Below are 10874 nucleotides of genomic sequence, written 5' to 3'. Positions count from 1 at the left end.
AAGAAGAAGAAGAAGAAGTTGTTGTTGATGTGATTAAAATGTAAACTGAAGGATAAGAAGTGAAGACAGCGTGTCCCCTCAGGTCACGCCCTCCTCACCTGCTTCTTCTCGTCTTCGTCCCCTGAGCTCATGTTGGGAGGGAAGTCTCTGTGTGACGATGTAGTTCTCTGTTTCCACCAGGTGGGGGAGCTCTCCCCTGCAGGAGGCCAGGAGACACAACAAGGAGGCTGCAGTCCAAGCTCTGCAGGGAGCCATGTGAAGTGTAAGACCTCGGAGTGAAAAGTCTAAAAGCTGACATGATGAAAGAGGTGCAGGTTTGAAGAGCCATCAAACGTTCAGTCCCTGTTTTCAAGCGTTCATTCATCGCTCGCTGTGTTTGCTGTCAAGAGTTAAACTTCTGTTTGTCTTCAGATCGACTGCAGCTCTCACAAACATTCAGGTCGTTTATATTCTCTGGAATCTGCTCTGATTCTGATTCTGTGTGTCCTCTTTGGGCTTCCGTACTCTCTGAATAAATTCAAAGTTTTTATTTTCTTCAGGACTTGAACAAAATGTTCAAAACACAAATATGAAATAAGAAGTTCTGTCTAATCTGGTGTTGTAGTCAAAGACACACGAACTGAGACCGAGACTATCAACCATCATCCTTTTTTATTTCTTCTTCTTTTATTTAAGTTTCCACTTTTATTTTCCTGTTGTGACAGATGAGTTTGTTTTTTGTTCTTCAACAAATCAAATATCAAAAATGTGATTTTTTTTTAATAGAAAATTGATTTAACGTTAAAAACTAAACTTTTATAACATTCTGAATCTTCTGCACTAATAAATAATAAAACACGTTGTTTACATTTTTATTTATTTAATATAAAAAACGTTAAACTTTATTGTTTATTTTTACATGTCATGAATATTAATTAGATGAAGCTCTCTGAACGTCAGGCAGGAAGTCACGTCAAGCTGACGCAAATCTATACCGGAAACAAAAGACCTTCAAAATAAAAGCCCTGCGTAAGGCTGCACAGATGATTTATACACAGAGCAACTTTCAGGCTCTATGGCGACTCAAAGTGCTCCACAAAAACAAACAGGAAGTGACACGGGCGGAGAGTAGAGACAAATAAACAACAAAACTGAGCACCAAAATAATAATCATGTTACGTATATTCATTAGAAAGTGTTGCTAAACTTTGTAGAGTTTGGAAGTATTGTATTGTCTATAAACAAAGAACACTTCTGATTATCAGGCTCACTGAGATTACTTTAAAGAAAAAGTATTCTTAAATTAAAGTAAATATGTTGATTTAAAATAAAAACTCCAAAACAAAGTCATTAGATGCAGCAGAAACTTTATTTTTCTCTTAAAGCGGTTATTATAACAGATCACATCATGTTGGATTCTATTCATCAATGCAGTAAAGTTGGTTTGATTTAGTTCTTTAAAGTAATCTGACTCAAAAGAGAAACAAATACAGGAAATAAGGTAACGTGTATGTCAACAAATAAACACGATCACATCAATTGATGAGTTCTGAAATAGTTCTACTCAGTGTGACTGACAGGAGAGATGATCAGAGGAGCAGAGTTTTTACCACCTTTGTTATTACAGGGACTAAAGTATGGGTAGAGTCTCTCAGTGAAGGAGCAGCCAGTGAAGGAGTAGATCAGAGCTGCAGCATCAACGTCATAAAAGGAGACCAGACCCTCCTCATAATCCACAAACACCCCCACCTTCTCAGGACCGGACGTCAGAGAGAGACGGACTGGAGGGTTAGCACAAGCTATGTACTCATTTTCATTCCTCAAACGTATCGTCCAGAAACCATTCTGAGGAGTCAGAAAGGTTTCTCCCTTCCTGTCGATCGACTCTTTGACCACTCCTACATCCCAGAAAGTCTTCCCTTTAACCTGAACCTCAAAGTAAAATCTGCCTGAAGAGAAACTCTGCTTTGATAAGACATTACAGTACTTAGTAAATCTCTTTGGAGTGTCTGGGAGATTCTTCTTTTCATCACCATATTTAACTTGTTTTCCATCATCAGACAGGATGAGCCAGGGATTTGCTGTATCAGGATCGAGTGTCACATCCACCTCATACTGCTGGACCCTCTTCAGCTCCTCCTCATAGAGCTTCTTCATCTGTTCTCTGATGGTCTCCTCCAGCTGGCTCACAGCTCTCACCACAGTCCCCTCATATGAAGGTGGATGGACTCTGACTCCAGTCCAGTCCTTGGTGGGTGGAGCAGCGTTCAGTGATGTGAAGTTTTGGAGGAGGTGGAGCTGGTCTTCAGAGCCTGAGAGCTGCTTCACTTCAGTGCTTCTCTTCTCCAGCTCAGAGATTTCCTGTTCCAGCTCTTTGATGAAGCCTTCAGCCTGTTTCTCCGTCTTCCTCTGCTTCTCTTTGATCGTGTCGATGAGCTCGGCCTGGCTTCTCTCAACAGATTCTTTCAGAGCGGTGAAGACCTGAACACCTTCTGAGATCTCTCTGTCTGCTTTCTCATCACTGAGCTCCACTGAGTGTTTGATCTCCTGAATCTTCTGTCGTCTCTTCTGGATCATCTGCTGAATGTCAGCCTCTGTCTTCCCCAGCTCGGCCTTCTTTCCTTCATATTCTTCTTTCAGAGGAACAACATCATGAGTCTTGTGGTCTGTGACTGAGCACAGCATGCAGACACACATCTGGTCGTTCTTACAGAACAGCTCCAGCAGTTTGTCGTGCTTCTCACACATCCTGCCTTCCAGGTTCTCCACGGGGTCGATCAGCTGATGTCTCTTCAGACCTGACATGGTCAGATGAGGCTCCAGGTGAGTCTCACAGTAAGAAGCCAGACACACCAGGCAGGACTTCTGGGCCTTCAGTTTGGTTCCAGTGCAGACGTCACAGGGAACTTCTCCTGGTTTGGACCCGTGTTGCTCTGAGCTGCTGCTGGCTTTCTGTTGAGCTGACTGTTTGTACTGAGCAGCCATCTCAGAGATGAACGTGTTGACCTTCAGCTCAGGTCGGCTGTGAAAAACCTCGTTACAGTTGGGACACTTGTACGGGGCGTTACTATCCCAGTGTGTAGTGATGCAGGCTTTACAGAAGTTGTGTCCACATGGAGTGCTGACTGGATCAGTGAACACATCCAGACAGATGGAGCACAGGAACTGATCTTCAGTCAGCAGAAAGCTGGCAGAGGACATTTCTGCAACCTGATGAATAAATAAAAATTCAACAAATTAAGACAGAAGAAGAATTTGGATTTGTATAAATGAAGTTTGTAGGTGTGTAAAGATTAATCGTGAGGCAGTTAATAATCGACTCAAAGGTGTCAAGGTTCACATCGATACTCATCGGTTGGTTGTGACAAGCAGGCGTTACCATGCTAAGATTAGCTTAGCTGTGACTCGTCTGGGTGCAGTCTCTATTCTTTGGCTTTTATTTCTGTTTAATGGTCGAGTTAAAACCTCCTCTTCACTTCAGTGTTTTGGGTTTGTAGTTCAGTGTACTCACCAGAGTTTGTCAGAAAAACCTTCGGTTGAATTTGTCTTCAGAGAGAAACAGACAGACTCGTCTTGATGCAGCTCTGACGCAGACTAACTTTCACTTTCATTTCAGAGAAAAACACATGTTGTAGCCCCTCCCCCTTTTATGTAACTGCTCGTCTTTGAGTGTAGCCCCTCCTCTTTTTCCTCAATATTTAAAAATGTTTCTCAGTATGCATGATGACATTTTCCCCCTCCTGTCATTATTTCTCATGTCTGACTCTAATCCACTTCCTTAACAAAAGAGGTCAGGGAAAGTTATTTGAGGACTTCCTGAAGTTGTCTTTGACCGTCTGTATAAAACTTCTCTTCAAACTTTAAACTCTCTTTTTGCCTGTAGTTTAACTCTAGTTGCTTTCCAGACAGTATACCCTTTTTTCTTTCTGTGTAAAATGTTTACTGATGATATTACAGGAGAGAGAGTAAAGTAAAAGACTTTCAACACCGGGTCACACGTCTTTGATTTATTCAAGTTCAGGAATAAAACTCGGGTAAACATTTCAAAGTCTTATTTTGAAAAACCTTGTAACTGCAGACCCAAATGGCCTTTTCCTCTTCAACAGCCACAGGAGAGGACTCTAATCTGAGGTCTGCCTGACTGCAGTTTTTATAACCTCCACTAGAGGGCAACCTCGGCTCTCATGTATTCTCTGCAAACTGGTTTTCAGTTTCTCTCAGCTGCAGATTTAACCCCTTCAGACCCGCATTTTTTCTGCTGGGCAAAAAAATGTTTCATAAAATGATTCTGACTTCCTTCCAACATAAAAACAAAGTGGAAAAAATATATTTTGCCAACTCACTTTTTTTTAAAGAATTTTTTCATCTCCATTCAAATGGCCGCCACGACAATATGGGCATAAAATCTCATAAATATCATTGAACTTCTAACACATAACATACAACACCATACTTTTTATAGGAGGCTGACAACATAGTTATTTTACTTTAAAATACCGTAAATTCCGTACTATTGAGCGCACCTGGATATAAGCCGCACCGGCTAAAAATAAGTAAGTAAATGTATTTGTACATATATAAGCCGCACTTGATTATAAGCCGCAGGTGTCCACGCTATAACAAGAGCTATTTACACAGACGTAGGCTACCGGAAACATCCGCAAATACTGTAGCGTCCGTACGGACGTTAAAGGACGACGAGAGCGTTCAAATAATAACTTTTAATAACCCGATCACTGTCGGCCGTGACCACGCCGTTTACAGCAGAGAGCAACACATAACTTGCCGTAACAATCCAACTCTCTCCCCCAGCGTTCTCTCATACAGCCACTCAACACGTTCTCGCTGGTGCATTCACTGACTCTCCACATAATCGGAATTATGAACACATTATCAACTACTGACTTTACAACATGAACCGTTACAATACGAAGCCTAGCCGACGGTGTCTGTAACACGGCTGATGAAAAAGATGACCGTAATATATTTCACAAGAAAAAGTCCATCCATTCACTGCCTCAGAATGACTTCATTACTCACTTCCTCAGTCTCTGTTGTCGCTGTCAGTGTCATCTTAACGTGCAGCAGCTCTGTTAGCTTCTTTGACAGCCAGCTCGATCGCCTTTAACTTGAAAGCTGCATCATATGTATTTCTCCGTGTGTTTTCCATGATGAGGGTGCGTGCATGAAGCGCAAAATGACTGATTATTAAGATCCGACGTGACGAAGTCAAATGTTTTTGCGGCAGAAGCTCATTGTCCCCCATAAAAAATCCATAAATAAGCCGCACCGGAGTAGAAGCCGCAGTGCTCGAAGTGTGAGAAAAAAGTAGCGGCTTATAGTCCGGAATTTACGGTACTAGGAACTGGAACTTATGCTGGTCAGCTTGTGGATATTTCATGTATTTTAATTTTCGATGTTCAGCTTTGAAATGGTTTCGGTGTGTACTAAAGAGGTTCATTAGGCCTACTGGTGATAATCTTATAATAATGTTTGTTTTTAAAGGCCAGGAAGGTGAAATTGTTTTACCTGACCAGTTTCGGCTACTGCAGCCTTCATCGGGGGTGTCACATGATGTTGTTGTGACCTCGTCTGTGCTGATTTATGTAGATTTTGCCATCCCACCTGACATGATCATGATGGGATGGCGGGGGGGGGGGGTGCCCCCTGCTGTCTGGTGGTTTGTTAGACAGCTGGGGGTGGCTCTACAGGACTGTGTCGCAGGTGTGGGGAAAGTTGCTATGACCTTTCATCCCGGTTTGCAGTCCTTGGTGCACGTTTCCTAATTCTCCCTCTTGCAGTGGTCTGAAATGGCTGATTTCAGATTCTCCTGCATTGCTTTCATTCTTGAGTCATCAGTAGCCTATCATTCTTGAATGAATGACTGCAAGAGAGAGAACCACCTAATGGACTGGGATGCGGCCAAGGTCATATGGACAGAAAGCAACAAGTTCCACCGGTGGATCAAAGAGACGGTGAAAACGGGCACCAAGGACTGTAAACCGGGATGAAGGAACATACCAACTTTCCCACACCTGGGACACAGTCCTGCAGAGCCACCCCCCCAGCTATCTAACAAACCATCTGACAGCATGGGGCACCCTCCATTTACGAGACGTTCAAGGAATTCTTTGACTTTATACTCTACAAGAACATTATGTACAAAAAATATATATGTTAAAAATTGCATAATTATGAATAACTGAACCGTGGCATCATACTTTGCCAATGAAAAGCTTACAAGTATGTTTTTTCTTTATATTCTAACACCTAACATTTGGGTGTTAGCTTAACTCGCCCAACTACTGCTGTCCATTGCGATCGTGTGTTTAAAGGGTTATTTCACCTGTTAAAGGGGACGTTTGTCTTCGTGACGTCTCTGTCTTTGTCTCAGGTTGTCTCTGGGAGACTGGGCTGGCTCTCTGCTCCTTGGCGAGGTGTCATGGCCACTGGTGTACGGCGTGGTGGTGGAGCAGCTGGGCGCTGACCTCGTTCACAGATACGTCGGCATGGACGGTTACTCCAGATACGAGTCTCCCTTCACTCTCACTAAAACAGGTCCAGGATCAGTCAGGGCGCTTTTCTTACTCATCTCATTTCATGTGTGGAGAAGTGTCTCCGTTCAGACTGACATTTAAACTTTCATCCTCAAACTTTGCAGAAGTTCAGGAACTGAAGTGAAATCAACATAATCACAGTTTTGCACTGAATCGTTTTTTCACTTGGACTCGATCTGTCCAGCAGAGGGCGCTGATGTTGAGTCCTAATCTGTTTGCAGGGGTTCCTCACAGCCCGCTGACTGAGACAGGAGCCATCGTCACCACATCTTTACTCCAGGTAACTCATCCATCCAACAATCTACCCATCCAACCATCATCTAGTGATGTCACTTCCTGTTTCCTGTGTGTCTCCAGCTTGCAGGGAGGCTTTCTGCAGAAGAAGAGGAGAAATATGACTCAGTGAGTGACACAAGGACTTGAACAGGTTTAAACACACTGACTGTTTATTTGTTTTTGTTGATTTATTTGTGTGTGTTTGCAGGTGCTGAACGTCATCCGACGGCTCTGCAACAAGGAGCATGCCAACTTGAACTGCAGCAGGTAGAGCGCCTGCTGACACCAGAGCAGAGATCATGTCTGAGGATAGCTTCCCTTACATTCTGTATTTCGCTGCTTCATAAATATCGTTTGTGTAGCTCGGACTGACATATTAAAAACACATTGGACTGCAGTACTGATTTTAAACACAAGGGGTCAGAGTTACGTACTGCTCCTTTAAGGTTTTGTCTTTGTAGTTATCAGAGCAGCAGGAAGGACAGCGTCAGACTCCACGCACTGTCGTTTTACCTGCAGGAGAAAAAGGTGAAACATCTTTTTATAATGTTTATAGATTTGACCATGACTGAACCTCCTCGTCTCCTCCCCTCGTCTCCTCTCCTCGTCTCCTCCCCTCGTCTCCTCTCCTCGTCTCCTCTCCTCGTCTCGTCTCCTCGTCTCCTCTCCTCGTCTCCTCTCCTCGTCTCCCCTCCTCTCCTCGTCTCCTCTCCTCGTCTCCTCTCCTCGTCTCCTCTCCTCGTCTCCTCTCCTCGTCTCCTCTCCTCGTCTCCTCTCCTCGTCTCCTCCTCTCCTGTTGTCTCCTCGTCACGTCTCCTCATCTTCTCCCCTCATCTCCTCGTCTCGTCTCCTCTTCTAACTGTTTGCTCTCCTTCAGTGTTTTCCAGAAAAAGTCGACATTAATGCTGCTCTGGAACTCATGCTGCAGGTACACACACACTATATACACACACACACACACACACACACACACACTATACACACAAACACTCGATATTGGAGATCTGAGAATCTTATGGTGCATTCAAGTGATGTGGGAATAATCTGAAGAGTCAGTTTGCGATCAGAATTTTTTTTTGTAAATAATATATAATAATAATTTAACAGAAACAACGACAGAAAGAATTTAAATAATGAGATTAAATATTTCCTCGATGCCGCCTGTCTCACAGTGCTCCTCCACCGAGATCACCTGTGAATCAGGAGCAGCCATGGCCGCGTCGTTGGCCAATGGGGGTCTCTGCCCTCTGTCAGGTGAACAGGTGCTGTCGCCAACGGCAACAAGGAGCACGCTGTCCATGATGCAGGTGGCGGGGATGAAGGACTACTCCTCAATCTTCCACTACAAGGTCGGATCAGCTTTACCTCTGTTTGAGTCTCCACAAAGCGTGTGTGTGACGTGGAGAGGGTCCCCACAAAGCATGTGTGTGATGTGGAGAGAGTCCCCACAAAGCGTGTGTGTGATGTGGAGAGGGTCCCCACAAAGCGTGTGTGAGACGTGGAGAGGGTCCCCACAAAGCCTGTGTGTGATGTGGAGAGAGTCCCCACAAAGCGTGTGTGTGGTGTGGAGAGGGTCCCCACAAAGCGTGTGTGTGGTGTGGAGAGGGTCCCCACAAAGCGTGTGTGTAATGTGGAGAGAGTCCCCACAAAGCGTGTGTGAGACGTGGAGAGAGTCCCCACAAAGCGTGTGTGTGATGTGGAGAGAGTCCCCACAAAGCTTGTGTGAGACGTGGAGAGAGTCCCCACAAAGCGTGTGTGAGACGTGGAGAGTCCCCACAAAGCGTGTGTGTGTGACGTGGAGAGTCCCCACAAAGCGTGTGTGAGACGTGGAGAGAGTCCCCACAAAGCGTGTGTGAGACGTGGAGAGTCCCCACAAAGCGTGTGTGTGATGTGGAGAGTCCCCACAAAGCGTGTGTGTCATGTGGAGAGTCCCCACAAAGCGTGTGTGTGATGTGGAGAGTCCCCACAAAGCGTGTGTGTAATGTGGAGAGTCCCCACAAAGCGTGTGTGTAATGTGGAGGGTCCGCACAAAGCGTGTGTGTGATGTGGAGAGTCCCCACAAAGCGTGTGTGAGACGTGGAGAGTCCCCACAAAGCGTGTGTGTGATGTGGAGAGTCCCCACAAAGCGTGTGTGTGACGTGGGGAGTCCCCACAAAGCATCACTGCTGTAAGTTCAACAGCTCTGTTCTCTCTCTGCAGACTTCAGTCCCGGCCGTGTGCAGCGCTCACGGCGTCCTGCTGGTGGTGGTTCCGGGTGTTTTGGGTCTGATGGCGTTCTCTCCGGAGTTAGACGCCAGTGGAAACCCGTGGAGGGCCGTCCACTTCTGTCAGGTGTTTAAAACTCGCTTTAAACTGAAAGACTTCACATCCAGCACGATCATATGGAGCAAAGAAAAGTTTCTCTTTATTGATTGTTTTTGTCAAAGCATCTTTGAATATTTCGAACAGTGTCTGATGATTGTTATGATATAAGAAGTGAAGGATTGATGGAGATTCATGTTGTGACTCTACATGTGTTTCTGCAGGAGCTCATCTCCACGTTTCAGCTGCACAGCTTTGACATCCGGACCCCGTTCAGACAGATTCTGGCCTACAGACAGTGGAAGGTGGAGTCTGAGGTAACGGGCTGATGTCTGATTTCACTTCATATCTCAACACAACAATCATGAACATAACATCTGATCCTCTGTGCAGGGATACCAGGTCATGAACGTCCTGCTGGCTGCGTTCAAAGGAGACGTGAAGGCTCTGAGGAGGTGAACTTAGACTCTGTCATCAAACGTTAGAAACAATCGCAGTGAGACATTCAGGCTCCGTCTCTTCTTCTGTGGTGTCGTGTAGGTACTTCCTGTCCGGAGTGGACGTGAATGCTGTGGACTATGACGGCAGGTCGGCTCTGCATGTGGCGGCTGCTGAAGGTCACACAGAGGTCATCCGCTTCCTGCTGGAGAACACGGGAGCAAACCCCGCCCTCAAAGACAGGTGAGACTCCGACTGAAGGAAAGCTCCTAAAAAAAGAAGAAGAAGAAGTTGTTGTTGATGTGATTAAAATGTAAACTGAAGGATAAGAAGTGAAGACAGCGTGTCCCCTCAGGTCACGCCCTCCTCACCTGCTTCTTCTCGTCTTCGTCCCCTGAGCTCATGTTGGGAGGGAAGTCTCTGTGTGACGATGTAGTTCTCTGTTTCCACCAGGTGGGGGAGCTCTCCCCTGCAGGAGGCCAGGAGACACAACAAGGAGGCTGCAGTCCAAGCTCTGCAGGGAGCCATGTGAAGTGTAAGACCTCGGAGTGAAAAGTCTAAAAGCTGACATGATGAAAGAGGTGCAGGTTTGAAGAGCGATCAAACGTTCAGTCCCTGTTTTCAAGCGTTCATTCATCGCTCGCTGTGTTTGCTGTCAAGAGTTAAACTTCTGTTTGTCTTCAGATCGACTGCAGTTCTCACAAACATTCAGGTCGTTTATATTCTCTGGAATCTGCTCTGATTCTGATTCTGTGTGTCCTCTTTGGGCTTCCGTACTCTCTGAATAAATTCAAAGTTTTTATTTTCTTCAGGACTTGAACAGAATGTTCAAAACACAAATATGAAATAAGATGTTCTGTCTAATCTGGTGTTGTAGTCAAAGACACACGAACTGAGACCAAGACTATCAACCATCATCCTTTTTCATTTGTTCTTCTTTTATTTTAAGTTTCCACTTTTATTTTCCTGTTGTGACAGATGAGTTTGTTTTTTGTTCCACAACAAATCAAATATCAAAAATGTGATTTAATGTTAAAAACTAAACTTTTATAAAATTCTGAATCACTAATAAATAATAAAACACGTTGTTTATGTTTTTATTTATTTAATATAAAAAACGTTAAACTTTATTGTTTATTTTTACAGTGTCATGAATATTAATTAGATGAAGCTCTCTGAACGTCAGGCAGGAAGTCACTTCAAGCTGATGCAAATCTATACCGGAAACAAAAGCCCTTCAAAATAAAAGCCCAGCGTAAGGCTGCACAGATGATTTATACATTGACTGGAGCAACTTTCAGGCTCTATGGCGACTCAAAGTGC

General features: G+C 44.6%; 2 protein-coding genes across 2 annotated transcripts; one reads left to right on the top strand and one right to left on the bottom strand.

Moving 5' to 3' along the window:
* Window positions 1-129: 129 nt before the first annotated feature.
* LOC306825868 (glutaminase liver isoform, mitochondrial-like) lies at window positions 130-10521 on the top strand (the record flags this gene model as incomplete). The annotated part of the gene is made up of 14 exons (XM_079346828.1): window positions 130-255; window positions 307-314; window positions 6374-6537; window positions 6758-6816; window positions 6894-6938; window positions 7021-7079; window positions 7274-7340; window positions 7690-7740; window positions 7985-8161; window positions 9012-9143; window positions 9338-9430; window positions 9507-9568; window positions 9654-9794; window positions 10005-10521. 14 exons carry the CDS (start codon window positions 130-132, stop codon window positions 10081-10083), a joined length of 1263 nt encoding a protein of 420 aa, XP_079202954.1. The 3' UTR covers window positions 10084-10521.
* LOC306825925 (E3 ubiquitin-protein ligase TRIM21-like) lies at window positions 1330-3568 on the bottom strand. The gene is made up of 2 exons (XM_079346897.1): window positions 3491-3568; window positions 1330-3189 (listed from the first exon to the last, which is right to left on the bottom strand). The coding sequence occupies exon 2, from the start codon at window positions 3178-3180 to the stop codon at window positions 1540-1542; it is 1641 nt and encodes a 546-aa protein (XP_079203023.1). The 5' UTR covers window positions 3181-3189; window positions 3491-3568; the 3' UTR covers window positions 1330-1539.
* Window positions 10522-10874: the final 353 nt, after the last annotated feature.

The sequence above is a fragment of the Symphodus melops genome (genome assembly GCF_947650265.1).
Source record: "Symphodus melops genome assembly, chromosome: 6".
Classification (NCBI taxonomy): Eukaryota; Metazoa; Chordata; class Actinopteri; order Labriformes; family Labridae; genus Symphodus; species Symphodus melops.
This window is presented reverse-complemented; position numbering and strand designations above follow the sequence as displayed.